General features: G+C 37.3%; 1 protein-coding gene across 1 annotated transcript in view; it reads left to right on the top strand.

Moving 5' to 3' along the window:
- The first annotated feature begins 959 nt into the window (after nt 1-959).
- Nucleotides 960-24040, top strand: part of itga9 (integrin, alpha 9) — a 91789-nt gene continuing 68708 nt past the window's right edge. Inside the window, exons 1-4 of the mRNA XM_056250663.1 lie at nt 960-1372; nt 3059-3186; nt 13334-13440; nt 20459-20582. Coding sequence (XP_056106638.1) covers nt 1161-1372; nt 3059-3186; nt 13334-13440; nt 20459-20582 — 571 coding nt within the window. The 5' untranslated portion in view covers nt 960-1160. The remainder of the gene's footprint in view (nt 1373-3058; nt 3187-13333; nt 13441-20458; nt 20583-24040) is intronic.

Raw genomic sequence — 24040 nt, 5'->3', positions numbered from 1 at the left:
TACAGGAAAAAAATAATATAATAATATTATAATTTAAAATAATGCTTTTCTATTTTAATATACTTTAATATATAATATATTTCTGTGATGCAAAGCTGGATTTTCAGCATCATTGCATTGATGCTAACTTAACAATATAAATCTTTACTATAACTTTATATCAATTTAACACATCCTTGCTGAATAAAAGTATTAATTTCTTTAAAAAAAAAACAATACTCACCCCCAACTTTCGAACGGTAGTGTATATCGTCACAAAAAAAAAACTATTTTAAATAAATTCCGTTCTTTTTTTTTACTTTTTATTTATCAAAGAATCCTGAAAAAAGTATCAGGTTATAAAAAATATTAAGCAGCACAACTGTTTCCAACATTGATAATAAATCAGCATATTAGAATGATTTCTGAAGGATCATGTGACACTGAAGACGGGAGTAGCGGCGGATGACAGAAATATATTATATTTTAAAGTATATTACAATAGAAAACCATTATTTTAATTTGTAATAATGTTTCACAATATTACTGTTTTTTTTTATCAATAATTTCAGGCTTGACGTGCATAAGAGACTTCTTTCAAAAGCATTAAAAATAGTAATGTTTCCAAACTTTTGACCGGTAATATATAACATGATATATATTTTTTTTAATTACCAACATTTTTAGTCAGCATTCAGATTTGTTCCTGAGAATGATCAAGTTTGCTTTTTTTTTAAAAAATATATGTAATATGTTATATGGTGCTCTGAGCCTATGCAACATGTTGCATAGGCTCAGAGCACCATATAACATATATATATATATTTTTCATGATGCAAAACTGCATTGCAAATGTGTATAGTGTGCTTCAGTACTGAGAGCTGCCGGCAGGGGGCGCGCGCTCTGCTTCTGTATGTGAAATGTGATGCTCGTGCGTCAGCTCGCGCGCAACACGCTTTAACTCCAAGATAAACTCTAGACACGCAACAGACTGAGCAGCAGAAGGGAAGAGCCACGCAATGAGACCGCTATTCTAACCTCAACCTCCGATTCACACTCTTAAATCCTCTTCACATGCGTTAAATTCCCAAAGTAGGAAAAGGGACGTAGTTTAAATGTAGTTTTTTTTCCTTTAATTTTCAGACTTTTTATACAGATTTAATTGCTTTTATAAAGTTCTCATGAAATTGGCTTCAGCACTGAGGATGCAAAACAGAATGACGGAACTTTCTACACGGAAAAGAAGTGCTTTGGATGTTTTTGTGTATTTGTGTTTCGTTTCGTTGGCTTATTCCTTTAACATTGACTTGCAACATCCCCTGGTGTTTCGGGGACCAGATGCGACGTTTTTTGGATATTCAGTCCTGGAGCACGTCCATGACAACACACGCTGGTGAGTTCATCCAATACAGATTTAAATAGTTGGTTATGAGTCTGGTTTTGCAGTATGCGAATTGTACAATGATTTTAAAGGTGTTCAAAGTCTTCAAATTAACTAAAAAAAAAAAAAAAAGTATATATGTTGAGGTTTGTCTCGTGCAACCCAACTTATAGCATAGTAAGCCAAAGCCAGATCAACGGTCTTAAAGAGGTTATAAAAAAAAAAAAAATTTAAAACTTGTTATGTATAAATCTATAATTAAGTATGCCCATAATAAACAACCACATACGTTTTCCCGTTATTTCCTAACGGAAGCGCACGAGCGCCCTTCGGTTGCCATGGATACCTCCTCATGCAAACGTCACTTCTTCATCAGTTGCGCCAGGTAAAAATAACCGCACTTTTTAGGCTGCTAACTTCTTCTTAAGTGAACTTTTGTGGTCACTGAAGTGGTCACTTAATGTTATATTAATAAACTATGTATGCCTACTTTAACAGACTCCTAGCCGTTTGTTTTAAAAGTCGATGAATAGCATTACGTTGTCGTCCCTAGCACAGTATGTCAAATGTAAACTAACGTTACCTTAAAGACATTTTAAATAAAGTTTTGTTTTAAATAAATCTCTAATAAGAGTTAATAAAAGTTTTCAGCTTCCGTTGCTGTGGTTACATACGAATATTCGTTAACGTGACGTCGTTTTAGCGCCAAAGTGAAACTCAAATAATTTACATTTTCTGCATGAATGGTCTTGTTTATTTTGCTTTATCTTGGTTTTGGATTGTCAAGGTGACTCCAAAAAAAATTTGTCGACCCTTAAAGGGATAGTTCATCCAAAAATGACAATTCTGTCATAATTTATCACCCTTATGTTGTTCCAAACCTGCATGAATTTCTCTCTTCTGCTGAACACAAAAGAAGATATTTTGAAGAATGTCGGTATCCAAACAGTTGATGGACCCCATTGACATCCGTAGTATTTTTTTTCCTACTATGGAAGTCAATGGCATTAGGTGATTTAAACCGATTTCATCAATAATATTGACTTTCAAACCGGGTTGATTAAAGTCACTGAGCAAAAATGATGATGCATTTGAGGGAGAATTACACTTGGTTTGATGTTTTGTTGTCTAATATATTACTGATCACAAGCAGCACCACAAAATAGTCACACTTAATCACATTACATTCTTTAGCATTAACAGCTTGTACCATAGTAAATACACAGTAACATGAGCACTGTAAAGCACTTTGCATGTTTGCCCTTACTTTTACAACCGACTTTTGCCAATACATTTCAAACATGCAACTTTTTTTTAAATTCTCTTGTGACTGCACAGATGTTAAGCCTTTCTTCCAAAATCTGTCCTAAATTTGAAAGGGAAACTCTGGCCGGCACCCAAATCATTGCCTTTTGCTTCAGTGGAGATAATGATGTAGTGCTTACATCACTGAATTGAAGAGCCAAACCATGACAGTGTGACAAGGCGAAACCACCTCCAGGCCTAATTCACTCATTAGGCACTCTTATTAGTCACACTTTCAGATAAAAGAAACAAACCTACAAAGAATATTAGTTTTATTTCCCCTTTTACAATGACCAAAAACTGTATGAATTGACTGTTGTATCCTCAGAGGTTGTGTGTGAAGCTGTGTTGTGATGTGCAATGACAGTGTGTTTCTCCTCCTGATGTTTGTAGGATTGTGGTTGGGGCTCCCAGAGCAAACTCGTCTTTCAGTAGTTCAGTTCAGTCACCCGGAGCCGTGTACAAGTGCCGAATCCGCAACAACCCAGAGCAACGCTGCACTGAGATGGACCTCGGCAGAGGTGTGTATCTCGCATCGTCTCACAAACATCCCAAACTCACACTGATATCAAAGAACAGCAGAATACAGTCACGAAAAAAACGATATATATACAGTACATACAGGTAGTATAGTGCTGTGAAATCGATTAATCGCGATTAATCACATCTAACATAAAAGTTTGTGTAATATATGTGTGAGTGTGTATATGATATATATGTATACATGTGTGCACGTTCGGCTCGACAATGGAAAAGCAGTTAATATCACCACCACACATAACGAATTAATAACTTGATAAAACTACTATAGGTTTATCCAACCTTACCTGGATACATACAGTACAGTCAATCACATTAAGTGGTATATACTATATAGCAAATCTCATCTGCTTGAAAAAATCTAAACTGCATTACTGATAGTACATCCTACTTTACCTGCATACACACAGTATACTGTACTTACGTAATAGCTAATCTTTATAGCAAATCGTGGCTGCGTGATTGTTTACATCATTGTATTATCGCACAGCTCCATCAATCCATCCATCCATCCATCCATCCATCCAAAGTTGGATATATATATTATATCCAGCTTTCTCTGCATACAAACAGTATTCACGTAAAGTGATACTATATAGCAAATCTCAACCGCCTGATTTTTTTTTAGTCACAAAATCTAACCGTATTATCACTCGGCTCTTCATATAAACAGGGCTTGACATTAACACTAGCCAGCGTTGACGTGTAACGCAGTCACTCCTACTAGCCACTTTGGCGTGTTGAATTTTTTTTATATACATTTTTCAATTGTAGTCTTTTAAAAAGGCATCTGAAATAATAAACTAAGTGCAATCTAGAGTTGGCAATATTGATTTTTCGATAAATATTTATACTGAAATATCTGAAACTTCCACAGAATAGACACAAAGATACCAGCTGCGTGTTCTCGCTCTCTAATCTCTCCACCAGCAGTCGACACACCAATTCTTTACTCACTCGTTTTATTTTCTCCGGATGAATATTGTTGGTGGTATAGGGCTTGAATTCTGGCGAGAAATTGCGCGTTTTGAGCACAATTTTACTCATTCACGCAGATTTTGTGCTCACACCCAAAGCACAGTTGCCAACTCTCGCGAGACAAATAAGCAACTGTAGCTTCAAAAACAAGCCCAAAACAAGCCCAATATTATTAGATTATTTAGTTTCAGCATTATCATTTTTTTTATTACCAATAAATGAGCCTGCAACATATTAAACTGAAACCACTCCTTTATTAGAAAAGGATAAACGGATTAGGAAAAAGGGATTTAAAAAAGGAGAGATGGAAAAGGACAAAAAGACAATCAAGAAAAGACGGGGATATGTAACACACACACATTATATATATATATATATATATATATATATATTTATCTTAATAAAATAAATTTGACCCATTTGTATCTTATGTTAGTATAGACTATTTTTTTTTTTTTTTTTTTTTTTTTTTTTTAAAGCCTGTGATAATTAATATATTACAAAAACATTGTAAAAATTACAAATTTACCTTACAAAAGAAGGTCATCCCTCTTCTCCCCTGCACTGTCCATCATCTCCCCTATGATATCCCCAACGTCTATCATTGGATTACAGCGTCGCGCGCGCGCGGCTGCCTGCACGTTGAACGGGATTTTTCTCCAATAAGGGGGCGGATTCGGCGGAATGTTTTGACGAATTACGCAATAGCACTTATACAATTGCACTGATTGGCTATGGCTGTGAGCAGACAGTGTCAATCAATGTATTGGAGATTGAGAAAACGGCAACCGTGACCATAGATGTAAAGAAAACAAAGTTGCTTGTCAGATTTTCCTAACAAGCAACCATATTTTTTTAATAAGCCCAAAAAAACGCAACCCGCAACCCGTGCTTTTTTAACGCGACTTAAAAAAAAAAGAAGCCCAAAGTCGCGTATTATAAGCGGACTTGGGAACTATGACCCAAAGTGCGCGTGCACATAGTGTATTGGCTATGTAAAACAGTATAATGGGTTCGTGCGTCAGGTCTTAAAGTGACAGTAGCCTAATATACCGGCTGCCAAATAATGAGATCATATTAAAATTATCTATAAGGTAGTTATTCTCCTATGGTATCGGTGTCCAAATTGTTGCCAGTGAAAATGCTGAGTGGCTAGTAACTTTGGAAAACCAGTAGCCACAGTGGCTGGTGAGCAAAAAAGTTAATGTCAACCCCTGCATATAAAGGTCTATATGTATGTTCAACGTATATGTATATAAGTTGTACATAAGTATATATATAAATATGTCCGCATATGTACAGTACATCCACATAGGCTGATATACATTATGTAGCACATATCTCAACTGCTTTGCTTTTGTCGTCACAAAATGTAAACTATATTGTCTCCCAGCTCTTATGCTAAATGTGACTAAGGCATGAAGATATTATGATCATTAACAACAAAGGTTTTCTGTAAAGCTGCTTTGAAACGATGCGTATCGTTAAAAAAGCACTATATAAATTGTATATACAAAAAACTTGTATAAGTCAATGTTGAATAGTTTAGAAGAACGTGTATAAGAGATCCATATGCTTTGGAACTTGTAAAAAGGGAAGTGAAACAGTGTTTCTGTGTGAGTGTGTCAAGTGTGATTGTGTTTGACAGCACCAGCCAAAGTAAAAAACAGTTAGAAGTGTGCCATCTGTGCAGTCAAATCTCTATGTTTTACGTGGGTAGTTAAACCCAAACCACTATACCCCTGAAATGGCTCATGAAGTTAAACATGGAATTTGGACCGGTCAATATTTGAAAACCTGCCTGGATGAATGTTTTAGCAGCCTTGTTTTCATCCCTTTTAATAACTTTTCGCAGTTATAATAAAAAACAGGGCTGTTTTATCCTGTTGTTTTCACACTATACTAACAGATATGTTCAGCACTGATAGCGGTAGATTTACACTTTTCCTTTTGTAAACATGCATCATACTATGAGCTTGTTTATGTGATAGACAGCAGTATCTTAAAAGCTTTTTCTTCTTGAACATTATTAATATTACTGTGTGAAATCAGTGTGAATGTCTGTAGCATTTTCTGTCTGGCTCCTGCAGTATTTTGATAGAAATGATGAATGGTTTGGCTAATATTTTCCGATCGGCCGTGCCAAGGACCCTATGTGTAGAAATCTCTTGAAGCTCTGAGTTCTTTTCTTGTGGTGGAGAGATGAGAGTGGTTTATGTGGCTTTAATGCGCACACTTCTGCTTACGCTGGGTCTTACTGACGGAACACACATGAGGCGTGTCAGCGGGCCTGGGGCCCCAGCTTTGAGTTCACATCAATCATACGGGATAAGACCCCTCAGAGGCCCCCCTCGAGAAATATTACTACTGATATGAGGTAAACTAGAGTCAGATAAATTGGACCTATTATGCCTTTGTTGCAAAGTCTTGATTTTGTTTTTAGGCTCTACTTGAATAGGTTTTCAAGCATGAATGTTCAAAACACATTATTTTTCACATATTGTACATTGTTGCGGCTCCTCTCTTCCCAGTCTGTCAGTAACGCTCATAGACTGTAAAAAAAGATGGACGACGCCCCTTCGCTCTTTTCCATTGGAGAGAACTGAAGCCGCCAGAGTCCCGATATAGCGCTGACATATTGGAACTTGAGTCTGCGCAGTAGCGTTTTCGGGACCAGTCATGCGCAGTCGTGAGCAGGAAGTAAAGCCGCGAAATCAAGGCCCCGCCCTCACGCTCGTTGAATCAATCGTAAGCACACGCCCCGCACTTTTCTTAAGTGGCGTTGTCTGCTCCGTTCCTCGCCAATGATGTCTGCTGATTGTAGTACCTCGTTAAAATAAGGTAAATACAACTACTAACCACATAATCAACATTATGAAAAAAAGTCCGTTGGTGCTTCAGTTACTACTTCGCACAGAGAACCTGTCAATCACAGCTGTCAATCATGATGTCACAGCACCGTTTTTATAGCATCAAATAACTAACTAAAAACTAACTTATTTTAAAAACAAACACTTGAAATTACATCATTGTGATATAAACTACAGTAAATGACAGAAACTATCTTTAGAAATAAGATATGTGAAGTGTAATTTAATTATTTTGTTGGTCTCACGTCCTGTTGAATAACATGGGGAGGCGGGGCTTATGAGCTATACTAGGACCGGTCACCGGGGGGCGATCGAGACGTTTTGGCTTCACTTTTGAGGGCTTGTGCGGCACGCTTGGTAACGCTCTGTTTAGTTCCTGTCTCTATGAAGCCCCTCCTTCTGAAAGCATACTGTGCTCTGATTGGTCGGCTGGAGCAGTGTGTTGTGATTGGTCAAGCACTTGTTGAGCGTGTTTGGGAAATGTCCCGCCCCTTACCATAACCGGCAGTTTCAACACACTACTAACTAACTCAACCAGGCCCCGCCCCTTTATTCTGCGTATGAATTATTTAAATGAGGAATATTGTGACGTGTTCGTTCCCCGAAGAAACTCGAGACTACAATGGAGGCGTTTCAGGAGTTCAGAAACACTGACACTGATATAGAGAAGAACTCCCGCTGGAGGGATTTTGTGTAACTTTGCAGACTTGAGAGAATTTAATTCTGTTCGCATCATTGATTGCTTTTTTCCTGTTTATCACTGCAAAGCTGCTTTGAAACAATCAGTTTTGTGTAACGCACTATATAAAAAGGTGAATAAGAATATAATTGTTTATGTTCCACAGAAGAAGGAAATGAAATTATGGCAGATTTCTTTTTTACTTTTAGTGAACCATTTCTTTAAAAACTTATTATGAATGTCTGTTGTCAATTTATGAAGAATGTTTTATGACTCTTGTGGACGGGGTCAGAGACGATATACACAATGCCATGACTAGACATTTACTCATCCACTTGGAGACACAAAACAATTTATTGGTTCCTGGATCTTGATAATTGCAAGCATATTTAGTGCAATTCTTTAGCCGTGTACTGAAGATCTTTTCTCCTATTTTTACAGCATTCATTGACGTTCATTACTGGTAAAGTGGAATACGTTCCAACTGTCCTCAGTCGTTATGGGAGGTAATTCTCCACTTTCTAGAATGACATTAGCTTCATCAAATACAGTAATTATGACATTTCCCTTTTTAAGCAACACAAAGCACATTCAAAGACATATACAGGAAAGGCAATTTCGGTCTTTATTTAGAGTAATAGAGTCAGTTAATTGTCTGTGTGATGAGGGTTTTTTGCACTGAATGAGGTATTGTATTGTATAGTGTACTGTGTACTATAAGAATAGTTCTGACTAAGTTCCTAGTGAGATGAAGTAGCTTGCTTCTACAAATTTTTACTACATCGAAAAGCTGGGCATATGAACTTAATTACTAGCTACTAATTACATCTTCAATACTGTACTAATTACTCTCTCTAAAAAGTTTTGCATTACTTATTACTTTCTAAATCCCATATCAATCTCTACCAGTTGAACAATACAAGACATTAAACTAAATAATGTAAAATTGCATAAATTATTCTTCAACTGACCTTTTCTTACATTCTTCAAGTATTTAAAGGGAGAAGACATTCAATTTTGATGTTAAATCCATTGTTTTATAATGAATTAGTCTATACAGAATTTAATGCAATTACATCAGAAGCAACTGTAAAAAGGGAAAAGTAATTAAATTACACTAATATTACTTAATTACTTGGTAATGCATTCCACACAGTAATGTGAGGTCATGATATAGTATTGTGCAAGGAACCGTGCAAAAATAAGTCTTTATTAAAAATAACAGGTAATCTTTGAGTGAAAAGGAATAAAAGTTGTTGGTGTTTTACTGCCACTGTTCATTTCAGTCGGAAAACTGCAGTGAATTGTTGTTGAAACACATTACTTAAAGCCTTTATATATAATGCATTATAAAGGTGTTCATAATGTACATTATAATGCATTACATCTTTTCATAAATAATTGTAACCAAAATAAAATGCATTATTTATAATATTTGCAGATTCCTTATTACGTCGGAAATTGGTTGTTTGTCACGTACACTTTCTAAAGGTGTGTTCAGTCTCTAGATAAGTATTATAATGTGTTATAACTGGTTACGATTATTCATGAAACCATTCAAGATGCATTAGAAGGCATAATTAATGCATTGAAAATACGTTATGCTTTATGTATTTATGCATTAGATACAAAAGCTCTAAGTAAAGTGTTACCATATACGTATTGGTATACCAATACGGTTTTGAAGTTTTCTAAAATGTTGGTAGAGGCACAGTTTTCCATTGAGCCTGGGTTGTTTACATTTCATACAATAGTGCAATTTGTACAGAAAATAGGTCTAATGTAGTGTAATGTAGTTATTGTGTTTTAGTATTGCATTAGTAGCTAAGCAACATGCTAATGCCAACTGTTGCACTGAGCTATTATTGGCAGTAGTTTTGATTCCACAGTGTTAAAACGATCCTAATTCTCTGTTGACCAACTCTCAAGCTTAGCTTAAGCTTACCGTGACGATCAAAGTAGAGATAGCATACGCATTTGTTTTCCTTCAGTTATCAGTTAACCAACCAGCACACTCCGGCCTCTCGCTCTGTCACTCCGTACTTCCAGATCTCATTACTTCTCTTCAGAGAGAAGGCCATCCCCTCGCTGAGCGGTTCACAACCAGAAGAACACGGCATTCAGGACCCACACAGATGAGAAAACAAACACGTCTGTTACGGAGATAGCCGGGGGGACCGGGGTCGGTGATGTGATGAGATGTTTATAGTCTGAGGAACATTCCTCGCGCCCTCTCATTTGAAGCAATGGCCAAGGTTTTTAAAAGGGAATTCTTCTTGCGGTTTTCCTGCAGTCTTGAACCCGTGAAACATATCTGTGTTCGATGAGTAGTGTTTTTTGGATGGTGCATCGCTGCTAATTGCTGAAAATAATGTTTTGTCCATATCCCAAGCAAACTTCATCTTGGTTTTTGACAGTTTGTATTTTCCTCCTAACTCGAGATCTGGCGCTCGTCTTTGTGTGCTTTGGATGCTTCGCAGCTTTAGGGGCAAAAGCATTAACTTCAAACAAGTCAAACAAGATGTGATTAGAACCATTTGTCACACCTTTGACAAACTGGCTGCTGTTTATGAGGTAAAAGGTTGTTTCCTGACAAGATTTCGTGTAATAGCTGCTGAAAATACTAGCTTATGAACCACCCGAGACGAAAACTTGCCTAGTTGACCATGGTCCCATATATACAGTACATTACCATTCAAAATTTCATAAGTTTTACTCAGCAAGGATTCATTAAATTGATTAAAAAAAAGTCACAGTAAAGACTTTTATAATGTTACAAAACAAATATATTTCAAACGAATTCTGTTCATTTTAACTTTCTATTCTGAATATTATTTTAGTGTCTTGTGTTACCATGATTGTGTTGTGTTGTGTTGTGTGAATGAGACTGTGCACCTTCTTTATATTAGTATTTACTTCAGCTTGTACTTGTAATGATATTTGATTCTTCATGTGACTTTCTCATCACCACCTGTTTTTGGTGGTTGTCAGTCAGTGTACTATAAAAATGCAAAACAGTTATTACTTCAATAGGTTGGTATATTAAAATATTATATACTAGTTAATGAAATATGTTTTTTACGTTCAATCTTTAAAACCTAAAATGTTGCTACCGTATTTTTACAGTAAAGTTCTGGCAACCGCAGATGGCATTTTTACCATAAATTTCACAGATTTTTTTTTTTAAGTGTTGGTAGTAGACTGCAAAACTACTCACTGGGTTTTGGACTGGTGTGAAAGTTTTTTTTTTTTTTTTTTTGGTAATGCATTGCTTCATTTATTCATACCAAAACTGGGTGGGAGTAGAACAGATATCCGAGTTCAATTGGGCATTTCGCAGCCTAAGTCTGGAAGTCTCTGAGCCGATGCTGTCAGTCTGCTGAGAAGGAAGAGAAAATAACCAGAGCCAAAGAAAACAGCCGCAGTCCCGGGAGCCATCACTCTTTTCCTGCGGACAATCGCAGTTTGCCCCTCAGAGGACCACTGTAGCTCAACGCTCATAGATAAACATTAAAGTCGACCCTTATGCTTAGATAAACTCCCTGCAGGAATAACACGCCTGTGTTCATAAATCCTCCATTTCTTTACACTAATAAAAACCCCAAATAGACAATAGAAAACCTCAAAAATAGAACATATCTGATTCAAGAAGCTGATATGTCATGGTTCATATTTCCCGAGCTCACCAGCATTAGTTTTGTCATTTTTAATCCTAACATTTTGAGGTAAATGAACCGAAATCATGCGTTAGTTTTTTTTTTAAGCCTTGCATTTTAGTAAACAGACTGGGATGCGTTTCCCAAAAGCAACCGTTAGTAGAAATAGTCTCTTCTTAGTCTTGCTTGACAGTTATTAAACGAAATTGAATCAACATTGAACTAAATAATGACATTATTGAATTTTTAGAGCTGCTTTATAGATGAATTGTTTCATAATTTATGAACTTTGCAACATTGATAGTTATTGAAATGAATTGAATAGACATTGAACTGAATTAAGCTGAATAATGAAAGTATTGTCTTCTGTAGAGCTGCTTATAGCTGAAATTGAATTTGTTTCATAAATTATTATTTTATAACATTAACACTGTTGTTTTCCTGTTTATTACTGTGAAGCTGCTTTGAAACAATCTGTATTGTAGCATTATAAATAAAAGTATCGAATGATGTATTACTCTTATCTAATACATAATTTTGCATGACCAAAAATTACTGAGTAAATTAAGTTGTTTTCGCTGTTATCAGGAAAAAATGCCAGTGATCACGCCGACGCCTCCATGTCATGCAGTAAGCATGCTAATACTTTAGCTTGCACACACTGCACAAACACTTGGATATGCGCCTAATAATAGTGCACATAGAGTGAGCAGCCAGGTAAAGTTGCTACTACTTACATGTTTCAAATGATAAGCCATATTTGAAGTCGATGGATGATAGGCGAACCTTCGGATTTACTGCCCGACACGTGATTAACACAATGACCCGCCGGTAACGTCCTCATGGACTGTGTGACTCTTTTTTTTTTTGCGACTAATTGACTAATACAATTGTGGTTGACTAGAAGTTTTACCTTTAAAGGGATAGGTCACTTTGAAAATAATTTTTGGTATGTTTTAGCTTACCTCAAGGGCACCCAAGATGTAGGTGTCTTTGTTTCCGCAGTAGTTTCAATTTTGATATGTTTAGGTCAAACCGTTCTTGTCTGTCAGTCATATAATGCAGGTCTATGGTCACCACCTCAAAGAGCATGCACAGAGAAGTCCAAATTAAACATGATTTAATGACTCATAAATGTAAGTACACATTGATGGCCTAAGACACGAAACGAGCGGTTTGTGTGAGAAAACGAACAGTATTTATATCGTTTTTACCTCTTGTAACGCACAGACCGAAGCGCCCGCGCCCTCAGATCACTTGGACGTGGCTGTGTTTACAAGAGGTAAAAACGATATAAATACTGTTCGTTTTCTCACACAAACCGCTCGTTTCGTGTCTTAGGCCATCAATGTGTACTTACATTTATGAGTCATTAAATCATGTTTAATCTGGACTTCTCTGTGCATGCTCTTTGAGGTGGTGACCATAGACCTGCATTATATGACTGACAGACAAGAACGGTTTGACCTAAAAATATCAAAATTGAAACTACTGCGGAAAAACAAAGACACCTACATCTTGGATGCCCTTGAGGTAAGCTAAAACATACCAAAAATTAATTTCAAAGTGAACTATCCCTTTAACGTTTAGTTGACTATTAGGGAACAGGCCTAGTCTAGACTTTATGATTCCCAAGTAGAGCGGTTGCACACCAGCATTGTGAGCATTGGAATGAGTTCATACATTTTATATATTCATATTTGATAAATTTCACATTTCAAATATTTTGTGTTGCACTCATCTTACTAACATAAACTCTTTTGTTCCATCTGTAGCAGCATTGTCTGTGTTTAAGCATATTTAACTGTCTCAAACAATTGTCTGTCTGACTCTGAGATTTGTTTCAGGCTGTCTGGTCTCAGCGTGGTTTTATTGCATTTCTCTTAGCAGACAGAGATGTTTGTTTCTCTGTTGGCTACAGTAACGTTCTCATTCTTTACTCTAGGAAATAAGCAGAGGGAGTCCTGCGGGAAGACGTGTCAAGGCGACAGGAACAACGAGTGGATGGGGGTCAGTCTCGCTCGACAGGACAAAACCAATGGCAAAATTCTGGTATGTTCCGTTTAAACACAGAAAACAACCATTGTTTTCCAACTGTGACTCTAAATACTGATTGGATGAGTTGTGTTTGAAGCAATGCAGAGATGACGCTTTTTGTAGGCCAACCCGGAAGTTATCATCACCCTGATTCCCTCAACAAAAAGCCAATAGGATTTATCCATTGGCTTTTGGATTATTGCTGAAAATAAGCTCTGTGACCAAAAAAAAGTTCATTTTGTTCAACGAGATAGTCTTCACAAATTAACACAACTTTTATGAACTTTGAAGCCTAATTACAATCGCATTAAGGCATTTATCAAAAAAAAAGAAAAAAAGAAAAGGGATGAACCAGAAGTGCAAAAATATTAACAAGTTTCTGGGTTTTAGGACTCATTTTTGCAGCACAATTGGCTTAATATTTTACAGAATAGTAACCTGTTCAAAGTTTAATGAAACATGAGGTAATTATGGTCAAAATGTTCCAGATTTAACGTAACTGAAGTTGTGCATGAATCAGAGGAAATTGATGCTTTTCGCCAACAAGGGTTTTGTTTGAATACCATAGACTTTTTTTTTGTAATAATAATCTCAATCATGCTTTACTTTATTCGTTGTTCCACTTTTTTTTCTTAACAACCTATTTTTCAACCATCTCAGCAGTTGTTTAATACAAACCACATCGACTTGTAAAACATGGGCAGAAACTAAAGCCATCATTGTTACAAATATCTTTCACGACGACCGCATTGTTAAACTCCAGCTGTTCCATACATCAAGAGAAAGCAAGACTGGAGCTGAGTGTTTGAAGTGAGGGCCATTTTATCATGGTGACAAACTGGAGCTCTAGAATAGATGCTCTAAATGGACAAACAAGTCAAACAAGACGTCAGCAGCACCAATCTGCTCTGTTTCCAGGTTTCCTCAGGCTTGAATTGTGTCGTGGTGGTCCGATTCGAGGTCAGACTCCTCGTGACGTCTTAACTGCAGAACCCTGTCGTGGGGTTCTCAGGGTTTTGATGGGCGTCGTACAGGAAGGCAGGATCAGGGTGGTCTGACAGAGGCAAGGACACTTACAGCACTGATATGTTCAAATCAAAGAGGTTGAAGGAGAGATGGCATGTTATAGTGGTAGCTGTAATGATGGTAATTTGGTTGGTTGATTAGTATATACAATTCAGGACCGGATTAAACAAATGGGCATTCAGGCTCATGCCCAGGAGAACCACGTGCAAGAGAGACACCAACACAAGCATGTTTTTAATTGGCAGGAGATGTGGCACAGCAACCGGAGACGTGGCGTAGCTCATGCAATAAGATTTTAGAGCTGAAACTGTGTTTTATATAGTGTATTTTACCACAGAGGTGAGATTGCAGTCAGGGTGACATTGAGTTTTTTGCACCATAAACTCGATATGCATGCTACCGTTTGGGATCTTGTTAACATTTTTTTAGAGAAATAATGCTTTTATTCAGCTTGGACACATTAAAACGATCAAAAGTGACAGTAAAGACATTTATAATGTTAATGCTGTTCTTTTAAACTTTCTAATCATCATATAATCCTGAAAAAAAGATTAAGCAGCACAACTGTTTTCAACATTGATAATAAGAAGAAATGTTTCTTCAAATCAGCATATTTGAGTGATTTCTGAAGGATCATGTGACACTGAAGATTGGAGTAATGATTTGCATTAAAGGAATAAACTACATTTTAAAATATATTCAGAACAGTTATTTTAAATTATAATATTATTTAACAATATTGCTGTTTTTACTGTATTTGTAATTAATGTAGTCTTACCAATCCCAAACATTTGAATTATCAAATGTGCTTTACAATGAAAGCTGTGTGCATAGCAAATGTATTTTATAACAACTTTATAGATGCATATACATGCGTTTACAGTGTGTGTCCCACCGCAACAAATAGCTGCATTTGAAGGGAGTCACGTTTACATGTAAGGCATGTGAGAGAGCTGTCGGGCAGATGTGTTGGCCTTCACTCAGCCAATCAGCTCTCAGCATGAGCAGAAACATGATTAGCCCGTGATCCACGGTGACTCAGAGCCTCTGAGGGGAAAAGCAAATCTCAGACTCATTCCTGATTTAGTTAAGCATTACGTATGTCATTACGTCTGTCCTGTGTTTCCCAATGCCGGCTGCCAGGGAATAAGTTGGAGTTTGTTCCTTTGGTTGTCATTAGACAGGCTGAGGCTGTTTTATTGACATTTAGGTTATCAAATGTGGATTGTTTTGAGTTTAGATAAGTAAAAGAGCTGCCAACACAGTAAAGTGAACTGCTTTATTGTATTATTTTGGGCTGTCCCAGACGAAAGATGACCAATAATGAGGATTTCTGTGGTCGTGGCTCCTAAACGGTGGTCCTACATCGTACAGTGAGAGAGGTTCCAAGATGGCCATTGTCACGATCTTGCGACCAAAGATAGCCTTTGATAATTTTATGACAATGTCAGAAATTTAGCATGATCATCTTACAGTGTGTTTGCTGCAACAACCTACGTCTGACTAGCCAATAAAAATGCGTATTGATCAACACGATATGGCGCTAAAACTGAAAACTATTACCTCGAGCTCCATCTGCAAAATTGCCGTGCCAAGTTGGCCTCTTTTCCCTAGCCATGACCGCATCCATATTCTCCTCTTTTTCTTCATCCTCTTTTTTTATCGCACAGTAAAACCACAATTGCCAAAATGCGATTCATCTTGCTCTATTTGTTTGCCACTAGCGCATGCTGATGACTTTACATTCGTCGTAGCCTACGATTCAATAGGTGTCATCATTGTACAGTCTGCATGCATGTCGTACTCAAGTTTATTCGATCCATGTCGTACAGTGTGATTTGTAATGATCTTATAGGATTGCCGAAATCACAAAGTCTGTAGCAGGCATAAGGCTCTGACAGTCAAACAGACTAGCAGTGTTTCTCAACACAACAAACTACTGCCAGATAGTCATCTGACATCATGTGTGAGCATTTTTTATGAATCCGTGTGGCTGTAATATCTTTAACTTGGTTGTTTATCTCAATGGACTGTGCAGGAGCTGTTGTGCTGTTTCCAGCATGGAGAAACAGGAAGCTGAACTGTGTTTTGGAGGGAATTTGGTTTCTCCACAATCCTGAGCTTTTCGACAAGGGATTTGACTCTAGATAAAATGGGGAAAGGAAAGTTTGTGGCATACGATTATAGGACTGTATTAATGAGCAAAACAGAGAGGTTTTAGATTGTTGATGGCAGGGTTTGCGTGATCATTCCCATGTTGTTGTTGTTATAATGATTCGTTAAAAGTTGTTAGTGGTTGTTACTTGAAGTTGTTAGTGGTGTTTGCTAAGACAAATATCACTGTTTCTATTTCTCATACAAACACAATTATTAGACTTTGAAGTGTGAACAGTTTGTGCTACAGACATGAACATTAAAGGGTTAGTTCACCCCAAAATGAAAATGCTGTCAGTAATTACTCTCCCTCATGTTGTTTAACTCCGTAAGACTTTCGTTCATCTTCGGGACACAAATTAAGATATTTTTGATTAAATCTGAGAGCTGGATCACTCCTCCATAGGCTTCTAAGGGATCGAAACTGGCCGGCCCAAAAGTTATGAAAGACATCGTTAAAATAGTCCGAGTGACTACAGTGGCTCAACCTTAAAGAGCATATTGCAGGTTAAAAAAAAATCTAAATTAATATATAACCTTGTATGAAAATACCATATGAAAAGGTAATGCAGGATTTAAAATGTTTTAAAACGACATAAGGGCACAAATTTAGTAGATAAAGTGAGCGTTTCTTTGACTGCTCGTAAAAAACGTTTTTTTTCAGCATCGCGTCATTTTACGTCACCAGAGGGAGGGAGCCTCAGCAGCCAGATAGGTTTGTATTCAGTACAAGCGGGTAAATTTGCTTTTTTATACTCAGAATGACAATTTGGAATGTAAAGAACAACATATTATACAGTTATTTGTTTTATTAGGAAAATACCATATACATAAAAAGAATTGGGCTTTTTTTCACGTTTTATAAATGACTTCACATTATATGTACATCTTTTGGTTTCAAAACTTTTTTTGTATTTTTTATTTCCTGGCAGCTAATGTTAATGTGATATTGTGAATATGTACATGTTCTTGTGGCATCGAATTTAAAAAAAAAGTCAGTAAGAGCGGTCGTGAATCAGTGTTTTCGGTAGTTTTTGTATTTTAAAGGTGCTCTAAGCGATGTCATGTGTTTTTTAGGCCAAAACATTTTTTGTCACATACAGCAAACATCTCCTCACTATCCGCTGGCTGCCTGTCCCCTGAACACACTGTAAAGAAACGCGATCTCTGTAGACAGCCCATGCTTCACAAACAGCACCAAAAACAAACTGCAGCGACCCGCTCCCCAAAACATAACAAACTGTTCCAGCCAATGACCGACAAGAAGGGTTTGGGGGTGTGGTTTGGGGGGTTAGTGTGCGGATGAGGAGGAGGGAGGGTCTAGCTAGCCTCCGTTTTGTTTGACAATAGTTCGAACGTCAACAAGAAGTGACGTCACCCAGGATCGCTTAGAGAACCTTTAATTTATCATCGTCATCATGGTAAATTATTGTGTTTGTGGAGGTTGCAAAAACTCCGGCCTGTCAGGACATCGAGTCAGGTTTCCTAACAAGAAAAGGGACGGTGCTGTCTATCGTGCCTGTGTGCGGTGTGTGCAGCTGTAGAGACAGGATTTCTCTTCCGCATCGGCTTCGAAAAACGCAATCGTGTGTAGCGTACACCAGATCTGAGGAACAAAAACGTGTATATCAGGAATAAAAATATCTATCTGTCTCTCGATGAGAAACCGCTAAGTTATATCACGTAACGTGAGTCTGGACGGATATTAATGAGCATGACATACGCGCCTGATCAATATGGTTTATTCTGTTATTGGTAAATTCCAATACTCCTAGATGACCAATAATAGCTTTGCTATTAACTGATATACGATGGTAATAATCGATATACACCTCACATTTTACCAAACAGAATGAACGATGCACTATTAACTATTACACTATTAATTAAAACTCACAGTGAACAGCATAATATAAAAACACATGCCTTACCTTTTTGTTGGAGTGCAGTTTTTATTGCAGTGGTATAATGTTTTGCCAACAGCACTACAGTCCTCATTTTTTATTGCTGCTTCCATTCTCCTGTCCTGATTGCTATTATTTAATTTCTTCGTTAAAAAAACATCCAGGGAAGATTGAATAGGCCTGTTCTTTTAACGTTTACTCAGTATCTGACAGCTAGGCTAATCAAAAATACGCGCGATTAAGTGATGCAATAAACTGCGGCTGCGCACACTCACTCCACACAAGTTTTTTTATAATATACTTTTGCAATAATGTGTGTCTCCTCTGACCGTTGTTCTGTCTAACATTAATCCTGGCCTGTCCCTGCTCTCTCGGCAGCATAGCAGGCTCATAATTGTAAGGCTGTCGTCCGTGGTCTGTCATACGAGTAAGTCCGAAATGTCATTGCGATCCATTGTTTTCCTGTTGTTTGAATGGTTTGAATCGACCGCTCTCCCGCCCGTTACGTCACGCCCCTCACGCCCATTTTCAGATGCGGAAGTAAAATTCTCTCACAAAAATGACTCCAGAAGCCAATGTAACGTATTTATAAGTATATTTTAACGAAAATCTAATTACTACATTGTTTTTCTATACATTGACTCGTTGGGTCCTCTAACCTGCAATATGCCCTTTAAGTTTATCAAGCGACGAGAATACTTTTTGTGTGGAAAAACAACAAACAAAAATAACGACTTTATTCAACTATTCATTTCCTTCTCTGTGGGCCGTGAGATTTCACGTAGTGTAACAGCGCAGCGCTTCTGTGTTGTACGTCACACGCAGGCTCACTATTGGCCGACGCTGGTCATGTGTGTGATGCTTGTGAAATGAATAGTTGAATAAAGTCGTTTTTTTTGTGTGTTTTTTCGCACAGAAAGTATTCTCGTCGCTTGATAAACTTAAGGTTGAGCCACTGTAGTCACTCGGACTATTTTAACGATGTCTTTCATAACTTTTCTGGGCCGGCCAGTTTCGATCCCTTTGAAGCCTATGGAGTAGTGATCCAGCTCTCAGATTTAATCAAAAATATCTTCATTTGTGTTCCAAAGATGAACGAAAGTCTTACGGGGTTGAATAACATGAGGGAGAGTAATTACTGACAGCATTTTCATTATGGGGTGAACTAACCCTTTAATGCGATGTCAAGATCACCGTAAAAAAAAAATCAGTTATGTCAGGATCATGAGAAAAATTGAGCCAAAATCAGGAGAATATTAAGAAAATTATTAATGCATGGACTCTTAGGGTTTCTGTAACAATCCTAATCTTACATAAAACTTTAACACTATCCGTCCTTGCAAGAACTTCCTTCGGGCATTCTCTTTGTCTGTTCTCTCTCTCTCTCTCTCTCTCTCTCTCTCTCTCTCTCTCTCTCTCTCTCTCTCTCTCTCTCTCTCTCTCTCTCTCTCTCTCTCTCTCTCTCTCTCTCTCTCTCTCTCTCTCTCAGAGTCTCTCTGCTCTCTGGCTGGCTTCACAGCCTTGAGCACTTCTGTTGTTCCAGAGATCAGAGATGTTTGAATGAAGATGCTCAGCTTTCTAAAACCAACAACCCCCGGTGGACATATTAGATCCACAGCCGTGGCCTGCTGGTTTTGTCTCAGAAGTTAATTTGGCATTGGAATAAAGAGAAGAATCTTTGTCTGTGTATCCTGTTTGTTTCTTGGTGCAATTACCATGATGATGACGATGCAAATTTAGACCTGATGTGTGTGCGACATATACACGCCTTAGTCATGGTAGACACCATATTTAAGTAAATGCAAATGAAAAAGAGGCTGTAAGGGATGTAGAGTCTGGTCAATGGGTTGTACTTGTACCTGTGATTCATGTCAAATTAAATAAGCTGTCTACACTGTCTAACTACTCCTTGTCTCTCTTCCCCCTTCTTTTTCTTTTATTGTCTGCAGGCCTGCGCTCACCGCTGGAAGAATGTATACTATGAATCGGAGTATATTCTTCCCCACGGATACTGCTCCATCATCCCAGCCACTCTGCAGGGCAAATCACAGCCTCTCATACCGTGTTATGAAGGTATCGACTCGCTCTACTTTAACTCCCTCAATAGTCATTCTTGATGTGTTATTTTTAATATTTGTATATACTACTATAGTATTTAATGTTTTGAATTAGATTTTTTTATATTTTCAGTTTTCATTTAAATTTTCGTTTTAAAGTTCAAGTAATTTTATGTGCTTTTGCTAGTTTTATTTAGCCTGGGAAAACCCAGACAACTTCCGGCAAATTTAGATTTGCACTGAAAGTTAGTCTGGCAAAGAGCTCATTCAAGTCCATTTCCAATCCGCCGAAATCGAGGCACCAATCATACCCCTTTTCCACCAACGCATTTTAAGAGCCGGTTCGGAGCCGGTGCCTGCGCGCGAACCGGTTCTTTGTGTTTCGACAGCCAAAGAACCGGTTCTCGGCCAGGAAAACTGGTTCCAAAGCGGCACCAACTCTTTGCTGGACTAGAACCGTTCTTTTACCACGTCATGCTTACGTCGGGGGCTGGGGGCGGGTTTAGATAACATATTTTCTGACATAATATAGGATCGCAAAGCCAGGAGAAACATTTGCAGAAACACGATGTAGTCCGCCATTGTAATTGTTATGCTTGAAGTTGGCGCAAGCGTTTCTAGTTTTTTTTTATCAATTTTTTTTATTGAAAACGTTATGTAAACAAAGGAGAAAACAGTCACAATATAGAACAAATAAATGGAAAGAAAAAAAAAATACACAAGACAGGAGTACATAACTAATCAGAAAAGATTACATATCAAAGGAAAAGATTAAAAGACTTACATATTTCAATTGTTTTTAAAGCCTTCTTGGTTCACGAGTTAGAGATAATCCCAAAGTAATGTTGTACTTGCAAGCGTTTCTAGCTAAGATGTATGGCAACGTACACAGTGACGTAACGACGTCGTTTGCTGGGCGCTCTAGTCAGTGGAAAAACAAACAGGTTCTGAGAAGGTTCGCAAGTTGAACCAACTCCGAACCAACTTTGAACCAGCACCAGTTCCGAACCAGTTCGTTTTTGGTGGAAAAGGGGTATCAGAAACGTTGGGGCGGGCTTTACACGATGACGACAGCGCTGGGATTTTGAAGCAGATTTTGTAGCCTACATTACAAAGATGGATGCCGCCGTCGAACATCACTCGTTCCAATCAGCTATCGCGTCTGTTTTAAGCCATTTGAACATTTCCTTTTTGTTAAAAACCGAGCAAAGAACAACACTCGGAGATGTTTCTCCGCCGCTCTGCATACGTCATCTCCTTCATCGCTCTGATTGGGTTTAGGTCTATCCGCGACGTCCGTTGGTGACGCCCCTCTGGAAATGATTTGTCTATGACGCTTTGCCAGACCATAACTCAGTTACAACTGAGAATGGTCTGGTTTTAACCAGGCTAAGTTTTATTAGTTGTTGTTGTTGTTGTTTTTAATATTTCTATTTAGCCTTAATTTATTTTTATTTCGCATTTAGTTTTAGTAATTTTGTTATGTGCTTTTGTCAGTTTTATTTTTTAATGTATCTATTTAACTTTTTATATAATATTTTTCTTTATTTCATTTTTAGTAATTTTAGTACTTAAACTTGTCTAAAATCTAATATTTAATTTAATTTATTTATTATATTTAGCTTTATTTTATTTAACCAAAATAATTATTTTTGTTTTAGTTAACAGTAGCTCTGGTCTTTAAAATGTACAAGCGATTTGAAAGTTTAATTGAGTGTATCAGTTGTAACGAGATCATTGATTGTTATTGTCCTGTAATTCAGCAATGAGAGTATGTGTTAGTGGTAATTGCTAAAGCAAACGTTGCTATTACGAATAATACTTAAGCCAACCTCTAACCCCAAGTATTACCATAATTGCACCACAGTTCAATTAATGTAGAAGCAGGTCGTCTGAATGAGCGTGAACTTTGAAACCGCTGTTTCTCAGTGTGGTCAGAGCCGCTTCTAGAGGCGCCATAACGGACTAAAGTGAAGTGAACCACGCGAGAGAAACTGATCTAGCTTATACATATCAGCTGAAATTGTTCAGTTGTGGTATGGTGATGCATTGCAATGTGTATGAATCTTGGATATGTATGACAATGTATATTGTATCGTGAGGTAGTTGGTGCTAACCAGCCCTATTGTAGGAGAAGTTCTTCATCAAATCCAGCAAACACAAAACTGAAAGCAGGCTAAAGCAATGATGGCCAAGTCTGAGCCTTGAACTCTCAGAACAAGTTGGAAAGATGACACTGTTTATTGTGGCACACGTTCTCAACGGGCTTCACAATGAGTTATGGCGCCCTGAACTTCCTCCAAAACCTCAGAGTGATGTTGTATGGCATCAGACATCCAGAATCAAAAAGAAGCAGCAGAAGAGCACAGCACCTGGGAATCTGGAGGACACATTCAGGGTTATGCAGATTAAATATTTGACTTTTTACTAGTGCTGTCAAATTGATTCATCGCGATTAATCGCATCTAACAAAAGTTTTTGTTTACATATATATATTATATATATGTCTGTGTGAGTGTGTGTGTGCATATACTGTATACACACACACACACATATATACACACACATTTATTATGAAAACAAAAACTTTTATGTTAGATGTGATTAATCGATTTGTCAGCACTAATTTCTACACATCAAGCTGAGTTATGGTTTAGACTTTATTCAGCAAACATTATGGCCAGGATGCATGTACAAAAAACCATGATGTCACCATGTTACCAAATCCAAAAAATATAATACCATGATACTATTTTTGATACTTTTTTATGTGTACCCATGAGAGATCACAATATGTGCTTGTTAAAGAAATGTTTAGGTTTCATCACTTTATCAGATTTACCTGAATTTGGGGCATTATATTAACTACTACAAAAAATAGATTTAACTTTCTCATTTTATTTTTTTATTTTAATACTTTTCTTTTTACATATTTTTAACAAAAACAAAATTCAAAGTTACTTTCATTAAAACACTTTTGCTTCATGTCAGTATTCCTTCTGCATTTCACCCAAAAGTGTTTAGTCTTTTTTATTTTCTTTCTTTCTACATACTGAGAAACGAGTCAACATTTTTTTCTGTGTTAATCGGCAGCATGCCACAGATGCACAGAAATGCACTTGTATTAAACCAAGAACGTTTCTTTAAGGGTGCCAATCAACAGCTGTCAATATCAAAATCCACTTGCACTCACTGTTTATCACTCGCCCCATCGCATATTATACATTTGACAGATGTTATTGTAGTATATTAAATTCAGCGCCTCCCGTCAGCATTGAATTTCATCATCCCAGTAGGATTCATCGTATTTTACAAGATGTTTTGATTTGCTGCGGAAAGAGCGAGGGAGGGTGCAGGAATTCTTGATCTGAATTTGTTTCCGTGTTCGGCTCCTGACTTATTTATTTCCTTCCATATCTTATCCCGACTCCAATGAGTTAGTATTGGGGGCCTTTTATGTGTGTGCAGTGCATT

The sequence above is a fragment of the Rhinichthys klamathensis genome, unplaced genomic scaffold, assembly GCF_029890125.1.
Source record: "Rhinichthys klamathensis goyatoka isolate OS25496 unplaced genomic scaffold, OSU_Roscu_1.1 h1tg000072l_1, whole genome shotgun sequence".
Classification (NCBI taxonomy): domain Eukaryota; kingdom Metazoa; phylum Chordata; class Actinopteri; order Cypriniformes; family Leuciscidae; genus Rhinichthys; species Rhinichthys klamathensis.
Note: the sequence above shows the minus strand (reverse complement) of the source record. Positions and strands in the feature narration are given on the sequence as shown.